The sequence below is a fragment of the Mobula hypostoma genome, chromosome 1, assembly GCF_963921235.1.
Source record: "Mobula hypostoma chromosome 1, sMobHyp1.1, whole genome shotgun sequence".
In the NCBI taxonomy this organism is placed as follows: domain Eukaryota; kingdom Metazoa; phylum Chordata; class Chondrichthyes; order Myliobatiformes; family Myliobatidae; genus Mobula; species Mobula hypostoma.
The window spans coordinates 220,185,096-220,209,251 of NC_086097.1; the positions used below are offsets into that span (position 1 = coordinate 220,185,096).

The 24,156-nt window shown below is 43.3% G+C and overlaps 1 protein-coding gene and 1 long non-coding RNA gene across 5 annotated transcripts in view; one reads left to right on the forward strand and one right to left on the reverse strand.

Moving 5' to 3' along the window:
• The window catches only part of LOC134355164 (solute carrier organic anion transporter family member 5A1), a 220,422-nt gene extending 207,377 nt beyond the window's left edge, over positions 1-13,045 (reverse strand). For all 3 annotated transcript variants that reach the window (XR_010019969.1, XM_063064955.1, XM_063064944.1), the window contains exon 1: positions 11,923-13,045. Coding sequence is in view for 2 of the 3 variants with exons in the window: in XM_063064955.1 (XP_062921025.1) it covers positions 11,923-12,703 (781 nt within the window). In the remaining variant the exon portion in view is untranslated. The remainder of the gene's footprint in view (positions 1-11,922) is intronic.
• A 101-nt stretch (positions 13,046-13,146) lies between these two features.
• Positions 13,147-24,156, forward strand: part of LOC134355191 (uncharacterized) — an 81,126-nt gene continuing 70,116 nt past the window's right edge. For both annotated transcript variants that reach the window (XR_010019976.1, XR_010019977.1), the window contains exon 1: positions 13,147-14,027. This is a non-coding gene — a long non-coding RNA (uncharacterized LOC134355191). The remainder of the gene's footprint in view (positions 14,028-24,156) is intronic.

Here is a 24,156-nt window from a genome sequence, read left to right on the forward strand (position 1 = left end):
GTGTAAATGTCTGTAGTAGCAGTAAGAGAGACCCCGATGATCTTCTCAGCTGACCTCAATATCCGCTGCAGGGTCTTGAGACCCGAGACGGTGCGATTCCCGAACCAGGCAGTGATGCAGCTGCTCAGGATGCTCTCGATACATCCTCTGTAGAATGCGGTGAGGATGGAGGGGTGGGAGATAGACTTTTCTCAGCCTTCGCAGCAAGTAGAGAGGCTGCTGGGCTTTCTTGGCTATGGAGCTGGTGCTGAGGGACCAGGTGAGATTCTCCGCCAGATGAACACCAAGAAATTTGGTGCTCTTAACGATCTCAACGGAGGAGTCATCAAAGTTCAGCGGAGAGTGGTCGCTCCGTGCTCTCCTGAAGTCAACAACCGTCTCTTGCTTTGTTCATATTCAGAGACAGGTTGTTGGCTCTGCACCAGTCCGTTAGCCGCTGCACCTCCTCTCTGTATGCTGACTCGTCGTTCTTGCTGATGAGACCCACCACAGTCATGTCATCGGCGAACTTGATGATGTGGTTCGAGTTGTGTATTGCTGCACAGTCGTGGGTCAGCAGAGTGAACAGCAGTGGACTGAGCACACAGCCCTGGGGAGCCCCCGTGCTCAGTGTGATGGTGTTGGAGATGCTGCTTCCAATCCGGACTGACTGAGGTCTCCAAGTCAGGAAGTCTAGGATTCAGTTGCAGAGGGAGGTGTTCAGGCCCAGCAGTTTCAGCTTTCCAATCAGGTGCTGAGGAATGATTGTGTTGAATGCTGAACTGAAGTCTATGAACAGCATTTGAAGGTCCGTGTCTTTTTTGTCCAGGTGGGTTAGGGCTAGGTGGAAGGTGATGGCGATGGCATCGTCTGTTGAAGGGTTGAGACGGTACGCGAACTGCAGGGGGTCCAGTGAGGGGGGCAGCAGGGTCTTGATGTGCCTCATGACGAGCCTCTCGAAACACTTATGGATGTGAGAGCAACGGGACAGTAGCCGTTGAGGCAGGACACTGAAGACTTCTTCGGCACGGGGACGATGGTGGCGGCCTTGAAGCACGTTGGAATGACGGCGCTACTCAGGGAGGTGTTGAAGATGTCAGTGAGAATATCTGCCAGCTGGTCTGCACATCCTCTGAGCACTCTGCCAGGAATATTGTCTGGTCCAGCAGCCTTCCATGGGTTGACCCTGCATAGAGTTTTCCTCACACTGGCCACAGTAAGACACAGCACCTGAGGAGGAGGAGTGGTCTTCCTCACCACCACGTCATTTTCCACCTCAAAACGAGCGTAGAAGTTGTTCAACACATCTGGGAGGGAAGCATCACCAGCACAGGCAGGTGATGTCCTGTGGTTGCTGATGTCCTGAATGCCCTTCCACTTGCTCCCATCCCTTCACGTGACCTTGATCAGGTTGGCTAAGTAGGTGGTACACCTTGTCCAATGGTAACCGGCAGACTAGCGGAGGGAAGGAGCGCTTTACACCTGCTTTGGTAGAGACGTACCTCCACCTAGCCACCCACAGTCGATATCTGGGAAGTTAAAACGGCAGAAGGAGAGAGAGAGCAGCGCACCACGCATGCGCAGCCTTCCAGTGAAAAATGTTATCGCATCCGTTAAATAGGGGCCGTGGACAATTCTGATTTGATGGAGATTGACGTGAAAGCACAGAGGAACATCTGGAGAAATTTCTGAAACGCCAGTTCGCTGCTGTTGTTACTGTGCAGTTGGGAATCTTCCGGAGGGAAGGCCTCAAAATCCCCGGCTTTGCCTGCTGCTGGTGACCGAGGCTGAGTTCAAATCGTTCAGACAGATGGTGCTCAGTACTTAAGTTTTCAGATGACTCAGAGTCAGACTGTGGTCGGGCATGGCAGGGAGAGTTTTTCTTCCTTCTCCCGTCTGCGTGAGATGTGGGACATTTGAGAGACTTTGAACTTTTTACTGTGCTCATGGAATTCTTCATCAAGTTATGGTATTGTTGCTCTGTTGTAACTATATGTTATAATTATGTAGTTTTGTTAGTTTTTTCAGTCTTGGTCTGTCCTGTGTTTTGTGATATCACACCGGAGGAAATACTGTATCATTTCTTAATGCATGCATTACTAAATGACAATAAAAGAGGACTGCGTGTCTTCATAATCTAAATCTATTACAACCCTATTATTCTTTCAGCTTTCTGCAATCTCCCTACATATTTATTCCTCTAATTCACACTGATTGTTGAGGGGCCTAAAGTACAACCTCAAAATGATCACTCCCTAAGTTTCACCCATATAGCGTCAATTTCAGGAACATCCCAAGTATTCTTGTTATGCTCACCTTACTCAAAAATGCAGTCCCACTTCTCTCTTACCTCCACCCTTATCACACTGGTAGCATCTGGACTCCAGAACATTAAGTTACCAACCCTGCACATCCCTTAACCATGTTTCTTTAAAAGCTTTCATATATCTGTCCCATGTACCTATCTATGGCAAGAGTTCTCTGTCAGGGTCATCATATTAAAATAAGTCATGCCTTGGAATTCCAATTGTTTCCTTTGAAAAAGACACTAAAATATCAATGAATTTTCAGAAAAGCTTTTAAAGAGGTATTGCACACAAGATTTCTCTGCCTAATCTGGAGGCAGTGATAACATATCGACAACTTGGTTGAAGGGAAAAAGCAGTAAGTCATGATACTTGGATTGAGATGTTATATTAGACAATTTCCAGTATCCAATAAGGACCGCTGTTTGGCCAAATGCCCTTTCTATTGATCAGTGATCTCGAAATTCACTTCACATTTATTGATGTTCAAGAGGTGCTACAATACTTTGCTGCAGTGCACTGTACATAATTGCCATAACTTATTAGGCACCCACCAAGTATTATCCTCATTCTTTCAAAAGTATTGTTCCCAACCACTTTGTATTTCCAATTTTAAGTATAAAAAATGATTCCTTAGAAGGCAATCCAGATCAACTAATCACAGAAATCGTGTAAACACAAGAGATTCTGCAGATGCCAGAAATCCAGAGCAACAGAGAAAAAAAAATGCTGGAGGAGATTAGGCAGCATCTATAGAAATTAATAAATCATTGACGTTTCAGTTGAGACACTTCATCAGGACTGGAAAAGTAGGCAGAAAACACCAGAATAAAAAGGTCGGGGGAGGTGAAGGGGGACAAACTAGAAGGTGATAGGTGAATCCAGGTGGGTGGGAAAGGTAAAGAGCTGGAAAAGAGGGAATCTGATAGAATTGGAGAGTGGACCATGGGAGAACAGGAAGGAGGAGGAGCACCAGGGGAGGTGAGGAAAAGATTTAAGAGGCCAGAATTGGGAATAGATGAAAAGGGAAGGAAACAAAAATAATACACTTGTTCATTCACCTCCTCCCTCACCTCCATTAAGGGCCCCAAAAAGTAGTTCCAAGTGAGGCAACAATTCAGCTACAAATCTCTTGGGGTCGTCTATTGTATCCAGTGTTCCCAATGCAGCCTTCTCTACATTGGTGAGACCAGACAGAAATTGGGGGGAGGGCTTTGTTGAGCACCTCTGCTCCATCTGCCGAAAGTGGAATTTCTCAGTGACAAACCATTTTAATTCCTATTCCCATTCTGACATGTCGTTACATGGCCTCCTCTTCTGCCAGGATGAGGCCACTCTCAGGGTAGAGAAGCAGCACCTCATATTCCATCTAGATAACCTCCAGTCTAACAGCATGAACATTGATTTCTTCTTCTGTTTTTTTTTTCCTTCCCCCTTCCCTCTTGTTCCCCACTCTGGCCTCTTACCTTACCTTCTTAAGAGTTTAGAAATATTCCTTAAAATAAAACAAGAAGAAAAAAAAGAGCACTAAAAGGAATAAAGATTGGTAATGCTCTTCAAGGATCAGTGTTGGAACTGCTGCTGTTCAGAACTTACATTATATAATTTTTAAACATAAAATCAAAATATCAACTAAATTTGTAAATGAGATCAATTACAAGTTTGGGTTAACTGTCAGACAGTCACTAGTGAAGAGGACTGCAAAAAAAATGGCATTAGTAAACTTGCAGAATGGCCAAACGAAGTTCAGTACAGATAACAGTACATTTTAGAAAGAAGAATAGGTAGATCACATTACTGGATGCGAATCGAGTTGGTGCAGAGGAACACAGGAAGACTGTAGCACAAAGGCATCAGTTATTAAAATGTGCCAGAGATCAGCAAGCCATAAAGAAAGTAAACAAAGCATTGAAGTTTATTTTTAGAGAAATGGAACTGAAAAGTAGGTAAGCTGCACAAAATTTGCATGCAGCCTTGGAATACTGCTTCTTCCTTTTGCCCAGTCCCTTAGGATTTCGGAAAACCTGTCTGCTCTTTGGCTCTGAAGAGGCCAAAGTTGTAACACTAGACTTTTCCACAGGTTTGCAAAGCTCCCTGCTTGGGCTGACTGAAGGGTAGTTGATAAGGTGGTGAGCTCCTTCTGTCACTTACGTTCCCAACGTATGGACAGAAGGTTCTTGTACAATCACAGATGTTTCTTCTTCATTTAGCCAGACACGCCCAAGAGTCAATGGGAATGTTGTGTTTTTTGTTTTCTGTAAAAAGCCTTTAAGAATTATCCTTCAATCTTTTCCTCTGTCCAGTTTGTGATCTCTACCTGTAACAGAGCTTTTATGTACTTCTGGTTGTCCTTTTATAAAAAGGACATAGAGATACTGGAAGGATGGCAGAACAGGTTTATGCAAACAACATTTGAAATATGTGGGTATAAATATCAAAACGTGTGAACAGACAATCATCTTTCTCTTCAGAAACAATGGGTAAACATGAGGGCTTTGAAATTATGAAGGGTTTTGGTAGAGAGAATGCAGAGACTAGTTGAATTTGTAAGAAAGTATAAGTAGAAGGCATCCCCTTAAGACAGTAAACGATGTCAAACAAGGAAAGGATAGAGGGTTATGCTGAGCAACGTAGGTGAAGGGAGGTGGGAGGAGGCTCATATACAGCAAATATACTGGAATAAAATGGTAGGGATGAGTGGCTCATTTCTCTGCGCATTGTATTATGTGATCCTATGTATGTGTAGCTATTGAGGAGATGACATCCAACAGATCTAACAATTCTATCTCTTGCCACAATTCTCTGCAGAATGCTCATTCAGTTGTAAACTGTGAATGGCTGCTTTGACATGGTGATCTTGCCAGGAAACCCTGGAGATTAATGGTAATGCTTTACTCCTAATGGATGCTTCCCTGCCTGGCTGCACCTTTGAACACTTGTCCGGTCCATACCGTTGCAGTGGCTACCTGCTCCTATTTGCCCTACTCTTCCTCTGACCTTATTACACCATTCTAAAATCCTTGCTTCTCAGCTGCCCGCCCATACAATAAAAAAATTCTGACCAAGATGGGTCCTTAATATGTACAACTATTATTGCTTCCTTCCTGTCCTTCTGAGATTCTGTACCATGTGACTTCACATTCTTTGCCATTTTAATCTGCTCCCACTGGAAAGCCAGAATGAGTAACTTCTTTTAAATTTAAAGTGGAATTAGATGCAACCTCTTCTCATTCCTAGAGTCCACGCAAGTAATATCCTGATATGTGCTGCATGTTAAGATATTCCACACACGCAGGTGCCTCCATTCATTACCAAGTCATATGTCCTGAGGACTCTAAAGCAAAACCACAAACTTAATGAAAGACAAGTGACCAGTCTTGTACTGAATGAAGTTCAGTCATATAGCACTGCATTATGTGATAGAATTGCTAGGTCACTAGTTTTCTTTTTGATTTTACAAACTACATTCCATTGAGGCATGTTATATAATCTGAAACATGATAAAGTCAAAATATGAAAGTATTTATGTCTTTAGTGTCTCTAGGCTATTAACGTTAGCAAAGATCCCACTTTCTCCTTTAGTTCTACATTATGATAGTTGTGAAATAAACATTTAACTTTACATTGTTGCACTTCTGCTGTTAAATTAGCATTCCTGAAGAACACTGAAGCACCAACTATAGTTTTGGATATAGACAAAGAGGATTTGCAGACTGCTTTCCCACCAGTCCCTTTCTGGATATCAAATAGCACATCTGTCTTCTCTGTTCCAATAATTGTTTAAACAGAACTTAACCTGAAAACATGGGAAATAGTCTCAAAACATATTTCCTCACCACCTCACAAGTTTTTAAAAGAAGTAAAAGTTAGTATCACTTTTGATTGCTGGAGTGCTTCCAATATTTTCAATGGAGCACACGAACACGTGCATTTTGCCTCTCAAACCTGATCAGTCATTCAATATGATTATGGTTGATTAATGATTTAATTCCAGTATACTGCTCTGTTCCACGATGCCTTAATAGCATTTGATCATCAACAGCATTTGGTCTATCAGTCTGAGATTTAAAATTAGAGAGAGATTAAAGACAGAGATTACCTTTATTTGTCACAGGTACATTGAAAGATACAGAAAATTGCATTGTTTTGCATCAAATCAAATAAAAACTTTGGCATTTCATCAATTGCCAACTGTAGGATTTCAGAACCTTTACCATCCCTTGTATTTAGAAATATATCTTACACTCCTGAACAGGTATATGGAGCTCAGAAAAATAGAGGGCTATGGGTAACTCTAGGTGATTTCTTAGGTAAGGGCATGTTTGGCACAGCTTTGTGGGCCAAAGGGCTTGTATTGTGCTGCAGGTTTTCTATGTTTCTATGTTAACTAATCATTACAAATTGTAAGTTTGATCTATTTAACTGGATAGAATCTGCTAAAAACCCATTTTTTACCTTCACCATCTTTGAGAGCTGCGTTCCTGATAATACACTGAATATTGCATACGCTATAATGAATGCATCAAAAGACAAAGTAGCTTATTAAACTAGGACGGGAGAAAATATCGAATACTGTTCTGTTCACCAATTACTACTTCCTTACAAATATCAATAAAATCAAAGAATTATTCAAAGCAATCAAGTAATGAAACAATCATTCCCTTTAAACCAAACAAAGATATGGGCAATCCCTAAAAGGAATGCAAATTTATTTGTAGTGACAGCAAATGTGTATTTAATACATATCTAGGCAATTAACCTAGTTTTGCTGCTAACATAATTACTTATAATTACAAAGAAAATATATGTAAATCCAAGCCATTTTCATTAATGCCTGCTTCTTCATATACATTTTGTCCAACTATTCTACTGTTGATAATTGTTTTTTGTTGGCCAGATTATACATTAGTACAGTGCTAGTGATAACCAGTCTTTTCCAAGAAACAAAAGATGGTCTTTCTTCTGTATGATTTGTACCAACAACAGTATAGGACTCTGAGCCCTGATTTTTCATCTGTATTGCTTTGCCTGTTCAGGCTAGAGAAATTTCTCAGCTGTTATAAGCATCTATGTCCCACAAAGACTTACACCTACAGCTGTTCTGTCCCTCACAAACGAGACAGAAAATAATGATTTTTTTTAATAGTTTAAAGGGGAATGGCACATTTTCTGTCACAGGAAGAAAAATCCATAGCAGGTTGTATATAATACAGAAAATAACTAGTTTAGACAGAGGAAAATATTGCATTATCTAGTAAGTCATTTCTCTGTGGCTTTACTGACAATTGCTGATTTATATCACAATTATTAACAGTGGTTGACTCGCCTGGTTTTGTGGGCACAAATATTTAGATAAATTAAATACAAACAGAATAGCATTGGATCTTAGACATACAAACTTCTGTACTGAATTCAGTGCAACATATGTTCTTCCTGTGATATTATAAAGTCCTACCAGTTGGAACTCCCTGACCTGCAGAAGAGGATGTCATCTATTTTTTCATCGTGCAAGTACAGTTCAATGACTTAATCTTTCATACTGTACAACAATCAGCATGTAAAATCTACCTTCCCAAATACAAAACCAATACAGTTTCAACACATAACATTTAGAAACATAGAAAACCTACAGCACAATACAGGCCCTTCGGCCCACAAAGTTGTGCCAAACATATCCCTACCTTAGAAATTACTAGGCTTACCTATAGCCCTCTATTTTTCTGAGCTCCATGTACCTATCCAAAAGTCTCTTAAAAGACCCTATCATATCTGCCTCCACCACCATTGCCAGCAGCCCATTCCACGCACTCACCACCCTCTGCGTAAAAAAAAAACTTACCCCGGACATCTCTTCTGTACCTACTCCCCAGCACCTTAAACCTGTGTCCTCTTGTGGCAACCATTTCAGCCCTGGGAAAAAGCCTCTGACTATCCACATGATTAATGCTTCTCATCATATATTACACCTCTATCAGTTCACCTCTCATCCTCCGTCACTCCAAGGAGAAAAGGTCAAGTTCACTCAACCTGTTTTCTTAAGGCATGCTCCCCAATCCAGGCAACATCCTTGTAAATCTCCTCTGCACTCTTTCTATGGCTTCCACATCCTTCCTGTAGTGAGGCAACCAAAACTCAGCACAGTACTCCAAGTGGGGTCTGACCAGGGTCCTACATAACTGCAACATTACCTCTCGGCTCCTAAATTCAATTCCACAATTGATGAAGGCTAATACACTGTATGCCTTCTTAACCACAGAGTTAACCTGTGCAGCTGCTTTGAGCATCCTGTGGACTCGGACCCCAAGATCCCTCTGATCCTCCACCCTGCCAATAGTCTTACCATTAATACTATATTCTGCCATCATATTTGACCAACCAAAATGAACCACTTCACACTTATCTGGGTTGAACTCCATCTGCCACTTTTCAGCCCAATTTTGCATCCTATCAATGTCCCGCTGTAACCTGTGACAGCCCTCCACACTATCCGCAACACCTCCAACCTTTGTGTCATCAGCAAACTTACTAACCCATCCCTCCACTTCCTCATCCAGGTCATTTATAAAAATCACGAAGAGTAAGGGTCCCAGAACAGATCCCTGAGGCACACCACTGGTGACCAACCTCCACGTAGAATATGACCCATCTACAACCACTCTTTGCCTTCTGTGGGCAAGCCAGTTCTGGATTCACAAAGCAATGTCCCCTTGGATCCCATACCCCCTTACTTCTCAATAAGCCTTGCATGCGGTATCTTGTCAAATGCTTTGCTGAAATCCATATACACTACATCAACGGCTCTATTTTCATCAATGTGTTTAGTCACATCCTCAAAAAATTCAATCAGGCTTGTAAGGCATGACCTGCCTTTCACAAAGCCATGCTGACTATTCCTAATCATATTTTGCCTCTCTAAATGTTCATAAATCTTGCCTCTCAGGATCTTCTCCATCAACTTACCAACCACTGAAGTGAGACTCACGGGTCTATCATTTCCTGGGCTATCTCTATTCCCTTTCTTGAATAAGAGAACAACATCCGCAACCCTCCAATCTTCCGGAACCTCTCCTGGCCCCATTATTGAAGCAATGATCATCGCCAGAGGCTCAGCAATCTCCTCGCTTGCCTCCCACAGTAGCCTGGGGTACATCTCATCTGGTCCCGGTGACTTATCCAACTTGATGCTTTCCGAAAGCTCCAGCACATCTTATTTCTTCATATCTACATGCTTGAGCTTTCAGTCTGCTGAAAGTCATCACTACAATTACCAAGATCCTTTTCCATAGTGAATACTGAAGTAAAAGTATTCATTAAGTACCTCTGCTATTTCCTCCGGTTCCAAACACACTTTCCCACTGTCACACTTGATAGGTCCTATTCTCTCACATCTTATCCTCTTGCTCTCCACATACTTGTAGAATGCCTTCCAGTTTTCCTTAATCCTGCCCGCCAAGGCCTTCTTATGGTCCCTACTGGCTCTCCTAATTTCCTTCTTAAGCTGCTTCCTTATTAGCCTTATAATCTTCTAGATCTCTAACATTACCTAGCTCTCTGAACCTTTTGTAGGCTTTTCTTCTTGTCTAGATTTACTACAGCCTTTGTACACCACGGTTCCTGTACCCTACCATAACTTCCCTGTCTCATTGGAATGTACCTATGCAGAACTCCACACAAATATCCCCTGAACATTTGCCACATTTCTTCTGTACTTTTCCCTGAGAACATCTGTTTCCAATTTGTGCTTCCAAGTTCCTGCCTGATAGCCTCATAATTCCCCTTAGTCCAATTAAACGCTTTTCTAACTTGTCTGTTCCTATCTCTCTCCAATGCTATTGTAAAGGAGATAGAATTATGATCACTATCTCCAAAATGCTCTCCCACTGAGAGATCTGACACCTGACCAGGTTCATTTCCCAATACCAAATCAAGCCCAGCCTCTCCTCTTGTCGGCTTATCTACATATTGTGTCAGGAAACTTCCTGAACACACCTAACAAACTCCACCCCACCTAAACCCCTTGCTCTAGGGAGATGCCAATCAATATTTGGGAAATTAAAATCTCCCATCACGACAACTCTGTTATTATTACACCTTTCCAGGATCTGTTTCCCTATCTGCTCCTCGATATCCCTGTTACTATTGGGCGGCCTATAAAAGACACCCAGTAAAGTTATTGACCCCTTCCTGTTCCTTACCTCCACCGACAGAGACTCCGTAGACAATCCCTCCATGACGTCCACCTTTTCTGCAGCCTCTTTTTCCTCCCTCCCTGTCCTTTCTGAAACATCTAAAACCCGGCACTTGAAGTAACCATTCCTGTCCCTGAGCCATCCAAGTATTAAAATAGTGTGATTATCAGCTTCAATAGGTGAATCACTACTGACACTAGTTCTAAGAGCAGGTATAAAGGGCAACACTTCACCAGTGTCATAAATTCCTTTAAGTACTCTAGAGTTTGAAATCTAGATTTATGAAACATTTTCAGACTTAAAATTGAGAGAAAATGATCTTAGTTTGCAGTCTGTACACTAACATTACAAATGATCAATCTCTATATTTTATTAAAAATCATCTTATAGTCCTTCAATTTTCCCTTCTAAAGTGAGATACCACTTCTCTGCTCACAAGCAACTTCCTCCAAGGAACCCCTCAATATTACTTGACTGCTGAAAGATGAACAAGGACTCATTAATGAAATGTACTTCTGCTAAACAAATGGCCTGTATTACCTGGTTAATTTTAGCCTTCACAAATTCACAAACAAATTTCTGTCAGTGTTTCAGAATTTACCAAGAATGAGTGAAGCAATATTATTCTTTGAACATTATCAAGGTTATTTCTGCAACATATCAGATACCATGTAACTTTTGATAATCAAAATATCAAATTAATAACCAAGACCATTCTTTTTTATTCAAGACTCCTAGCACAAGTTTGCACCAGAATCTGTCAACTGAATGAGTAGCTCAAACTACAATTATGATCAGCATTAAATAACAGAAGAATGTTCAACTATTTAATTATTTAATATATTCCTGGTACAGTATTGAACAGGACTGGTGGTATTTTCAGTGTAGTATCTTTTCTATAAATTTGTTTTGGCATTCATGATACTGTTAAAATATCAAACATCGGAATCTAAGCTATGTTTAGTCTATATTCTAAGCTATCATGATTATGTGTGCATTCTTACAGAATTTATGTTAATTAACAGATCAGTGCCAATAGCTTGCTGTTGAGTAAATAATTCAGCCTTACGCAACAATCTTTGAATCAAATATGAAATGATCAATAGATTCCTTAAATATCATTCCTTCCAAATTATTCAATGAAATTACAGTGTTTATTTATACACCCTTTTGTACATCTGATAAGAGCAGTCAGAAAGATACCACTAAGTAATAATCTTGTGATATTTACACAACAAAAAAGAACTTGTACTACAGTCGTAGAGAATTACAAATCAGTTTTGAACTATTAAAATACGAAGAGAGAATACAATGATATTGAATAGCGATGAAATTGGGTTTCGGTTTAGTTCGCATTTAAAATTCAGTACGTTATCCGCCTCAATACAAGTTAAAGGTTTACTCTTACTGCTGAAGTTGGCAGGTGACTGCTGTAAATTCTCACTTACCCAAGTAGAGGGATGCGTTCTCAGCTTTGACGTTGTCGTCCAAATATGTGGGCCCCAGCGTGTAAATGGGGGTTGAGCCCACGCCGATGAGCAGCTGGGCGCAGACAAAAAGAGCCACATAGAGTGAGTGCTGTCGGCCGGAGGAGTGTCTGCCCGCGCAGCCAGACCCCGAGTCTCTGGCGCCGGTGCCATTGCTGGCGCTGCATAAACCCTGCCCGGACGAGGTCGTGTTCAGCTCCTGGATCTCGTAAGCGGGAGAGATGAAGTGAGGGAGAGTGAAGAGAGCGGCTCCGACGGCGATGAGGAAGCCGCCCACGGCCAGCCAGCGGGGTCTCCGACCCCGACCCCCGAAGTAGCTGATGAAGACCACCACCAGCAGGCTGCCGATATCGAAGCAGCTTACTAGGAGACCGGACTCGGAGCTCTTCAGGTTGTAGCGCTTCTCGATGGTGGTGATGACGCTGCTGAGGTAGCCGGACACCATGAGCGACTGGATGAAGGTCAGGCAACACATACACGCCAGGAAACAACGGGAGTCGCTGAGCACCCGGCACCGGCTGTCCTTCCACCCCGGCGTCGTTGCACAGCTGCCGCTGCCCGGGGTGCGGGCTGTAACCGCGGCCAAGTTAGCGCCCCTGGCAGTCGGCGACCCGGGCTGGCCGACTCCCAGGGACCAATCATAAGGGCCGTTCAACGCCGGCAAACTTCTGGACTGACTGGGCGCCGGTTCCTGTCCGCGGAGCTGAGCGGCATCTTCCCGCAGCGAGCCGGCCGAAGCCATCCTCGCTCCCCGCTGCTGCCGGCGACGATTCTCGCTCTGTCTACACTCCTCCCCGTCGACAGGGAAGAATCAAGGCTCCTGGATCGCCAGGCGAGTCGGGACAGCGGGGAGCAGCGAGCAGCGGTTTGGAGGTTGGAGCCGGTGTGTGCCCGGCGCCGGGGCACTGAGTGACAACTGGCGGCGCGGTGCGGGCAGGCGGACCGACTGGCTGCTCATGGCGGACCGGCACTGGCTGCTTTCTTCTCACCGGTACCGCAGCGGGTGGCCGGAGCTGCCGGGCTGCTGAGCTGTCGCCGGCTCCATCGTCTGTGCACTATGCAGGAGAGCTTCGACCGGTGGCCAGGCGAGATTATCATTAACTACCCTCAAACGCACTCAGAGTGGGAGGGTTGTAGATGTTGGGTGGTGGGGGAGGGTGCAATGTGGACAATGGAGTTTGCGCAGCGTTCCCCAGGCGGACGAACGCTGCCTGTCACTGCCACCACAGGCTGATGCGGGCGCCCCACATAAGCGTGGTTGGGTATTGCGCTTTGTTCCTCTCGGCTATTATTTATGAATGAATTGTGTTTCGTGGCACGCCGGATGCTACATAGGACAAGCATATCAGACAGATGCCCCGCATCCCCAACTCGACATTATAATTACAATTTTTTTGAAAGAAACTAAATGCAAGCCTAATTCTCCGCAGGTTCGTAACCCGGGGTGACTACAAGCACTCAAGCAAAAACCGCCATCACATTCCGCGGTTTTAATAAGCGTGAAGAAATCTATGTCTAGTACAATGGCAAATTTATTCGCAAAGTAATTTCCATTAAAATGAAACACAAACGCTTGATTCGATTATCCCGTGAGTAGAAGATCTGGAACATATGTTGGCATGCGGCTGAAAATAATTCGGACACCGTTTCACTACTGCTCAAAATAATCATCAGTATTTTTATTTCAAAAAGTAGTATACGTGTTACGCTCCTGTGTCTGCGTGATAAATCCTCACCCACCCCACCCCACTCCTTGATAAATTCTCATTCGCAGAAGTTTAGGAGCTTTAAGAATAATGGTTATCCTTGAAACAAGTTGTAGAGCGTTCTTGGTATTTTTTCAGATTTGATTACCCCTAATTTAAAAGGATCGATGTTCATAGAAAAGAATACCGTACGGGTTAATTTTGCTTTAAGTGATGTGTAGTTCCAATCAATGCTCCCTCACTTTCAGAGTAAATAGGACAACTTCTGGAGTCCGCACATGCGCCGAGTGGGAGCTGCAAAGTTGTCCAATTGCCCGTTTCCAGGTGGCGTGCGAGCGGTACTTCAGCATTGACATCCAGGTAAAATTCCATTATTTACCCATTGGTAAACACGCCAGAAACCTTTAGACTTGGTGTTTTAGGTGTAAATGAACGTTTAACATGATAAAGCATTATCACTGTCACATTATCATTTGCCACCCACATCCAAAAACTCCGAGGGGAAGTTGACTCTCGCTACTCTCTCTTGGAAAAAAATAGCAGGCACGAAATGAGGAGCTAATGCTCACACACTTAGATCAACTGCCCTAGCACTCTGCTATGCATCTACTGTGGGCCTGTGTGGGGCAGATCAGCCCATGCGAAGAAAATAGATCCGGTCCTTAACGAAGCCTGCCGAATAATCACGGGCACACTGCGCCCCACACCTACTAACATCATTTACAGACTTGCAGGCATTGCTCCCCCAGAGATCCGAAGTAATACAGCAAAAAAAAACCGGCAACGGCTTCGACAAGCCGGCTAAGCCAGGTGAGGGTAGCCGACGGGTCTCAAACCCTCGGTGAGATGGGGAGTTGTCTATCCCAGCGTGTGAAGGCAGACTCCGGCGGATTGAGCGGACGAGACCTATGGAAGGTCCAATGGTCTAGAAGAAGGCGGTCTCGGCAATAGAGCAGTACAAGACACAGAAGACGTCCTGGTCATCCACTGAGCCTAGTCCCATATCCAGCCGTCTCGACTCTTGTCTTGCCGCTGGATCCAGATGGGAATTGGGAAGAGAGAGTGAGGCTGACGCTGCGCAACTCTCCCTCACTTAAATCCAAATCACGCGCTAGTCTCGACACTATCATAATGGTGTCCAGGTCCTCATCGACGTCGACGATGGACGAACACTCAACAAAAACTGAAAAAGGCAAACAGAACTCGGATCCACGGCACCCAGTATGTCATCATGTGCCAGTTTCCAACCGCTTAAAATCGAGGAAAACCTTTGCCACAGTGGAAGAACTACTGCACTGAACATACAGGATTGACCTCTGGCAACAGAACCCCATCAAACAATACAGTGCGAGATCCCACAGAAATGTTGCCAGACGGGAGTGGTACACTCTCAACAGAGAGAGAGAGCTTGAAGGACGGGAGACAATATGGTGAAACGGGGTTTAAAGATCAGCGAATCCGGTGAGTGTGGCGAAAGGGTGCAGAACATTGAACACGTTCAGTGCAACTACTCACTCTCACCTGATTTAGCTGACACTGACCTGCTCAACATCAACCAAACAACACTAGAGTGGCTGGCTGTCTGGTGTGACAAGCTATGATGATGATGATGACTGTCAAACACAAATACAAAATTTGTAAAAATTATTTTTAGTTATACATTCTTAGTTCTTTTTTACTTTTATAATCTGATAGGTTTTAAATCTAATTTATAGGCTAGTTCATATTTGGTGTCTCTGTGCAATCAGAATAATTCATTCTGATTGCTTGTTCTATTCACAAATTCCCTGTAGAGGGCATAGGGCCAAATCAAACACCCAATGACAGCAAACCTCAAAAGGATAACAAAAACTCTGTGGGCAGCTGTCAACAGAACGAATGCCTAGGGCCAAAACTTCTCCTTTGATTGTCTTTTCTAGGTCAGAGTAGTCATTAGGTCTTTGAAAACTGAAAGACGTAGAAACTAGTGAAGATTATAAGGTGAGGGAAGGCAAAAGAAGCGCATAGTTTTGCATTCCAGGAAAATGAGGAAACTTGTCAAATGCTGTTGCAATCCAGTGGGATGTGAACAGGACTGTGAACCCATAGGACATCGTACACACAACTTAGAAAAAGAGGAGCGAGGGCAACCATATCAATACAATACAGGAGACCGATTGTTCATCAGATGATCTAGTTTGTAAAGTTATGACCCAATGTCACATTGAACTAACCAGCAAAATAAACTGGCCTATTCTTTGGTGAGAGCTGATCTCAGCAGGAGTAGCTTAGACCCTGCAATTGATTTCAGCTCCACTGCATTAGGGGAAAGAAAAATGAACCAAGTTCCAGTTTGTAATCCCCACTGGAAAATGTGTACATATTGACTTTGAAAGTGTACAATATCAGCTCTCATGCTCTCAAGAACAACTAGCCACCAGATTTATGCATAAACATTGATTTTTCTTGCAAAATGCACATGGACAAGGCACCAGTAAGCATTAGCATTTTATAAAGAAAGGCAGTTATAAAGTAGACAAATGATAGATGAGTAGTCAGTGCCTTCCTTAGCTACTATCTGAACAAAAAATGCACTTTCTACTGTATTCTGTACCAGATACAATCAGCACATTTGAGTAGTTCAGTGTCTGAATAATTTTAAGAGATTGTGAGATTGGAAGCCATTGGAGTCAACAAGCTAATTATTTCTCTTAGGTAAGGATATATTAAGTCTTAGAATCAAGCAAAATAAAATTGTTATCAAATTGGTTCAATAAGTTAATTTAACCAGATATTAACAACAGAGGCACTGATATAACAGTGACAGATGGACAAATTTACCAACTAAGGGACGACCCCATTTTAATTTCCCAGTTTTAAAAGTAACTCTGCTACATATATGTTTGATATAGCTCTCTTGGAGTTGATAAAAGATCTACAGTTAAATACACTGGATGTACCTAATAGCGTATGTTTGTGGTCTTCTGCTGTTGTAGTCCATCCACTTCAAGGTTTAACACATTGTTAAATTAAATTCAGAGATGCTGTTCGACGTACCACTGTTATAACGCTTAGTTATTTGAGTTACTGTTGCCTTCCTGTCAGCTTAAATGGTCTGGCCATTCTCCTCTGACCCCTCTTATTAACAAAGTGTTTTCACCCACAGAACTGGTGCTCTCTGGATGTTTTTTGTTCTTTGCGTTATTCTCTATAAGTTCTAAAAATGGTTGCGCATGAAAATCCCAAGAGATCAGTTTCTGAGATACTCAACTGACCCTGTCATCACTCAGATCACATTTCTTCCCCATTCTGATGTCTGGTCTGAAAACAACTCAACCTCTTAACCATGTATGCATAGTTTTCTGCATTAAGTTGCTGCCACGCAATTGGCTGGTTAGATATATTAATGAGAAGGTGTACCTAATAAACTGGCCACAGAGTATATGGCGTAGATTCCTTTAATCTGAACATAGAACATAGAAATCTACAGCACATTACAGGCCCTTCGGCCCACAATGTTGTGTTGACCATGTAACCTACTCTAGAGACTGCCTAGAATTTCCCTACCGCATATCCCTCTATTTTTCTAAGAGTTTCTTAAAAGGCCCTATTGTATCCACCTCTACCACTGTTGCTGGCAGTGCATTCCACACACCCACCACTCTGTGTGAAAATTTGCCTCTGACATCCCCTTGTACCCTAAAACCCCTCATGTTAGCCATTTCAGCCCTGGGAAAAAGCTTCTGCCTATCCACAAAATCAATGCCTCTCATCATCTTATACACCTCTATCAGGTCACCTTTCATCCTCCATCATTCCAAGGAGAAAAGGCCAAGTTCACTCAACCTCTTCTCGTAAGGCATGTGCTCCAATCCAGGCAACATACTTTTAAATCTCCTCTGCACTCTCTCAATAGTATCCACATCCTTCCTGTAGTGAGGTGACCAGAATTGAACGCAGTACTCCAAGTGGGGTCTAACTAAGGGCTTGTAGAGCTTTAACATTCCACAGTTAAAATATTTATGCAATTTTTCTCTTTCAGATTCAGCATGTTACCCACTACTTTTTAAAAAATTTTTATCGGCCCAATATTTCCAGTATTTCTAGTTTTTCCTTTGGTATCCATATAATGCATCTGCTATGACCTAATACACAGGAGTCACATGCAAATATACACAGTGCTGAGATACTGATTATCCAACGTGCTGGATGACACTGTGATAATAAACAGGATTCTGATTCTGAGTATGGATGAAAAGTCCATTTTGAAAGATTTATTTCAGGCAAGCATAAGCAATTAACTTTAAATGAGTTATCCAGAATCCTCTAAGGTGTGCTGTTCTTGCCATTAGGTACAGTACAAAAACAGAGTGACTTCCCGCTCCAAGTCTAATTGATTTTATTTTCACTCTGACATGACTGCTCATAATTATAGCTGATTGTACAGGGGGATTGTTACATTGGCAGAGGTCTTTTATATATTAAACTTAATCTGTTTGGGAAAATAATAATAAAAATCTTGTGGTACCACCAGTGGAGGTTGATACTTGCTACATTGTTTCTTTAGTAAAATTTGTAACTGAGACCCCATGGTTTGTAAAATACTTAAGAACAATCTAATCTTAGAACTTCTTTCTGATCATCTTGTAGTGCCCATGCTCAAGTTCTGCAGTGAGTGGGACCATATACTGTACATTTGTGACTAGGAAGCAAGAATGTTGCCAAATTGATGGCAAAGTGTCTCAGAGTTTCCTAAACCTTTTAGAAGTCTCTTTTTCCTTCCTCCCTTGAAGTCTCAAATAATTCTACGTGTGCAGTCAACCTTCAGATAACTAATTGCGCTGCCTTTTAATATCCACATATTGACTAGGGTGCTCAAGAGTGGAAATGTTTTGCTCTTGCCAAACTAGTTACATGGAACAAAGAACATGACTCCACAGTGCAGGCACTTCGACCTGCATTGTACAGACTTTTAACCTACTCTAAGATAAATCTAACTCTTCCCTCCCTCCCACATAGCCCTCCAGATTTTTCATCCTCCATGTGCCTATTTAAGAGCCTTCCTAATGTATCTGCTTTACCCCCACCCCTGGTAGAGCATTCCACACACCCACCACTCTCTGCATAAAAGGAAACAACCTCTGACATCCCCTCCACCTGTGTTTTCTTTCAATCACCTTAAAATTTGGCTCCCTCATATTAGTGTCATGGGGGGGGGGCAATAGGAGTGGACCCAAGTGCAAGACCGAGACACTGAAGTACTAGGAACAGGACTAGGATTGTCAAGAAAGCAAGGGAAGTGGGGAAGAAAGGATGCTGGACATTGACACAGGCCCTGGATGAGACTAGGATGCAGGGCCTGGGCTAGGACATGGACAAGAAGCATGGAACCTGGGTCTAGGCTAGGACTCGGGACTAGGATCTTGGCAAGGACAGGATGTGGCTACAGAGCAGGACGAGGCACATGGACAGGACGAGAACACAAACCCTTGACTTGGACAGGACGAGGTTCTTGGATGAGGCATGGACAGGACGAGGCTTGGACAGGACAAGATACTCCTGGGCTGGGCGAGGCACATGGACAGGATGAGAACACAGACAGGAACACAGAGCCCTGGTCAAAGGAGAACAGGAACGCAGAGCCTTGGTCGAGAGAGAACAGGAACATGGAACACAGAGCCGGGACCCCTCCTTGGGAACAGGACTTGGGGCCAGGGCTCAACACAGAGTCAGACTCCTCCTAGTGAGCAGAGCGCAGGGCCTGGACTCAAACACAGAATTCTGAACACAACGAGACAGATCTCAACACAAGGTAGTGGCAAATGGCCGGACCTACCTAGCAAAGGCAAGGACACAAAGAGACAGTTCCAAACAACGAAAGACAGTTCCTTATCTAGACACAGCAAGGCTCCGGCCTTGCTCTGGCAGAAGAACTTGACAGCGATACAGGTGAGGACACAGGCGAGATTTCAGGCAGAGGTTGCAGGCAAAGGCTACAGAAGGAAGGGGAAGGATAGGGAACAGTCCAGCAACTGAAGCTGAACCCAGAAGCTGTTTATGTAGCCAGCCCAAGATGAAAATCATGTGCCTCAATTGAGGCACACACAGGACAAGGGAAAACCTGGAATAAGGATCGATGGACCGGACAGTGAACCAGAATGCGGACTTCACAGACCGGACCATGATAATTAGACAGTTCCACCCTGGGAAAAATTTCTAGCTGTCCAATCAACTGTGCTTCTTATTATCTTCTACACCTCTATCAAATCACCTCTCATCCTCCTTCACTCCAAAGGGAATAGCTTCCATGTCTTCCCTGTAATGAGATGACAAGAACTGAATACAATATTCCAACTGCGATCTAATAAAGATTTTATAGTGCTACATTACCCTTTTGTGGCCACTTTGAGGGATCGATGGATGTCCACCCCAAGATCCCGCTGTTCCCCCACACTGCCAAGAATCCTGCCATTAGCCCTGTATTCTGCCTTCAGATTCGGCTTTTCCTTCACACTTTTCCAGGTTGAAATCCCTCTACCACTTCTCAGCCCAGCTATACATCCTATCAAACAGCTTTTGTAACCTACTATATGACAACCTTCTAAAAGGTTCAAAAGTCCATTTATTATCAATGTATACAACTTGAAATTCTTCATATCCGGGTAGCCATGAAACCAAGAAAGAAAAGAAAGGCAGCACTATCATCAACCCTCAAAATTCCCCTTCCAGCACAAAAAATAAACAAAAATGAAACTAGTACATCAACACCCAAGTCCCTCCTCCTGCACAAAAATACAAACAAAATAGAACAGGCATATCCAGCCCCAAATACCCCTCCCCACACAAAACTAATGAACAAAATGGAACATGCACATTGACCCCCAAATCACCCTCCCTGAACAAAACAGAATAGGCACGTTGACCCCCAAATCCCCCTCCCTGCACAAAAAAACTGAACAAAACAGAACAGGCATATTAACCCCCAAATCTCCCTCTCCACACAAAAAAACTGAACAAAACACAACAGGTACATTGACCCCCCAAATCCCTCTCTGTGCACAAAAAAAAAGAAAGATCAGGCAAAAAAAACACAATATAAAAAACTATAAGACTGAAACAAGAAGTCTATAGTCCAAATCCACATCCAAAATGCAGAAAACCTGGGAATGCTGTCCAGGCCCAGCAGCAGACCTTTCCCTCCCCATCGTAGAGCGATCAAAAGACGGGCAGCCAGTGCCCACCTTCAGCACTCGCCTCGATGCTTCAATCTTTCTCGTCGCTTTAATCGGCAAACAATGGAAGCTTTAATGGCTTAAGCCCTGTCCCGCTGGCTTCTTGCCATGAAGTTCATGCACACTGTCTCTGTCTCCTGGAATCCTCTTGGAGACTACAGAATGCTGGAACACCCAAACGACCTCCAAGCTTTTGCACTCGCCTCGATGCTTCAATCTCCCACGTCACTTTAATCGACAAACAATGGAAGATTTAATGGTCAAGATGAAGTCAAACATTGGCTTGCAGCCTGCCCCCCTGCTGCCTCTGCCTCCCGGAATCCTTTAGAGTGCAGAGTGCTGGAACACCCAAATAATCTCTAAACGGCAAATCACAGGCTCCAGCAGTTCCAGAATCACATTCAAGACAAAAAACAAACGTAAAAGACATTAAAGAAGTGAAATACAGGATTTCATGATCTATCCAGGAGATGTCATAGTCATAGTCATAGTCATACTTTATTGATCCCGAGGGAAATTGGTTTTCGTTACAGTTGCACCAACCATGAATAGAGTATAAATATAGCAATATAAAACCATAAATAATTAAATAGTAATATGTAAATGCCAGGAAATAAGTCCAGGACCAGCCTATTGGCTCAGGGTGTCTGACCCTCCAAGGGAGGAGTTGTAAAGTTTGATGGCCACAGGCAGGAATGACTTCCTATGACGCTCTGTGTTGCATTTCGGTGGAATGAGTCACTGGCTGAATGTACTCCTGTGCCCAACCATTACATTATGTAGTGGATGGGAGACATTGTCCAAGATGGTATGCAACTTGGACAGCATTTTCTTTTCAGACACCACCATCAGAGAGTCCAGTTCCATCCCCACAACATCACTGGCCTTACGAATAAGTTTGTTGATTCTGTTGGTGTCTGCTACCCTCAGCCTGCTGCCCCAGCTCACAACAGCAAACACGATAGCACTGGCCACCACAGACTCGTAGAACATCCTCAGCATCGTCCGGCAGATGTTAAAGGACCTCAGTCTCTTCAGGAAATAGAGACGGCTCTGACCCTTCTTGTAGACAGCCTCAGAGTTCTTTGACTGAAGGAGTGTTGTACGCAGGTGCCATCTTGACCAGAAGTCTCCAGCAATGGTTCTACACTATTCACAATACCACCAAATTTCATGCCATCTGCAAACTTACTAAACAACCTTTCCACTTCCTCATCCAAGTCATTTATAAAAATCACAAAGAGCAGGAATCCCAGAACAGATCCCTGCAGAATACCATTGGTCATTGACCCCCAGGCAGAATGCACTCCATCTAAAACCACCCTCCACCTTCTCTTTGCAAGCCAATTCTGAATCCACAAAACCAAGTTTCCCTGGATCCCATGCTTCATGACTTTCTGAATGAGCCTACCATGGGGAACCTTATCAAACACCTTATTAAAATCCATATAACTGCATCCACTTCTCTGTTTTCATCAATGTGTTTCGTTGCATACTCAAAGAATTCAATCAGGCTAATGTGACATGACTGCCCCTCACAAAGCCATGCTGACTATCCCTAATCAGATTATGCTTCTGCTAATGCTTGTAAATCCTGTCTCTAAGAATGTTCTCCAATAATTTGCCTGCTACTGAAGTAAGACACTTGGGTCTATAATTCCCACAGCTTTCCCTACTCCCTTTCAAAGTTTAAAGCAATTTTTTTCATCGGAGTACATGCAGGTCACCACATACAACCCCTGAGATTCTTTTTCTGCGGCATCCTTAGCAAATCTGTAGAACAGTAAGCGGGATCAATGGACAGCAAACGGTACAAATGCAGATATAAATAAAGAGCGAGCTTTAACTAACAAGATAAGGAGTTCTTAAAGTGAGACCATCAGCTGTGGGAACACCATAAGTAGTGTGAGTGTAGTTATCCCCTTTTAGAAACATAGAAAATAGGTGCAGGAGTAGGCCATTCGGCCCTTTGAGCCTGCACCGCCATTTATTATGATCATGGCTGATCATCCAACTCAGAACCCTGCACCAGCCTTCCCTCCATACCCCCTGATCCCCGTAGCCACAAGGGCCATATCTAACTCCCTCTTAAATATAGCCAATGAACTGGCCTCAATTGTTTCCTGTGGCAGAGAATTCCACAGATTCACCACTCTCTGTGTGAAGAAGTTTTTCCTAATCTCGGTCCTAAAAGGCTTCCCCTTTATCCTCAAACTGTGACCCCTCGTTCTGGACTTCCCCAACATCGGGAACAATCTTCCTGCATCTAGCCTGTCCAATCCCTTTAGGATTTTATACGTTTCAATCAGATCCCCCCTCAATCTTCTAAATTCCAACGAGTACAAGCCCAGTTCATCCAGTCTTTCTTCATATGAAAGTCCTACCATCCCAGGATTCAATCTGGTGAACCTTCTTTGTACTCCCTCTATGGCAAGGATATCTTTCCTCAGATTAGGGGACCAAAACTGCACACAATACTCCAGGTGTGGTCTCACCAAGGCCTTGTACAACTGCAGTAGTACCTCCCTGCTCCTGTACTCGAAGCCTCACGCTATAAATGCCAGCATACCATTTGACTTTTTCACCGCCTGCTGTACCTGCGTGCCCACTTTCAATGACTGGTGTATAATGACACCCAGGTCTCGTTGCACCTGTCCTTTTCCTAATCGGCCACCATTCAGATAATAATCTGTTTTCCTATTTTTGCCACCAAAGTGGATAACTTCACATTTATCCACATTAAATTGCATCTGCCATGAACTTGCCCACTCACCCAACCTATCCAAGTCACCCTGCATCCTCTTAGCATCCTCCTCACTGCTAACACTGCCACCCAGCTTCGTCTCATCTGCAAACTTGGAGATGCTGCATTTAATTCCCTCATCCAAGTCATTAATATATATTGTAAACAACTTGGGTCCCAGCACTGAGCCTTGCGGTACCCCACTAGTCACTGCCTGCCATTCTGAAAAGGTCCCGTTTATTCCCACTCTTTGCTTCCTGTCTGCTAACCAATTCTCTATCCACATCAATACCTTACCCCCAATACCGTGTGCTTTAAGTTTGCACACTAATCTCCTGTGTGGAACCTTGTCAAAAGCCTTTTGAAAATCCAAATATACCACATCCACTCTACTAGTTACATACTCAAAAAATTCTATGAGATTCGTCAGACATGATTTTCCTTTCACAAATCCATGCTGACTTTGTCCGATGATTTCACCGCTTTCCAAATGTGCTGTTATCACATCTTTGATAACTGACTCCAGCAGTTTCCC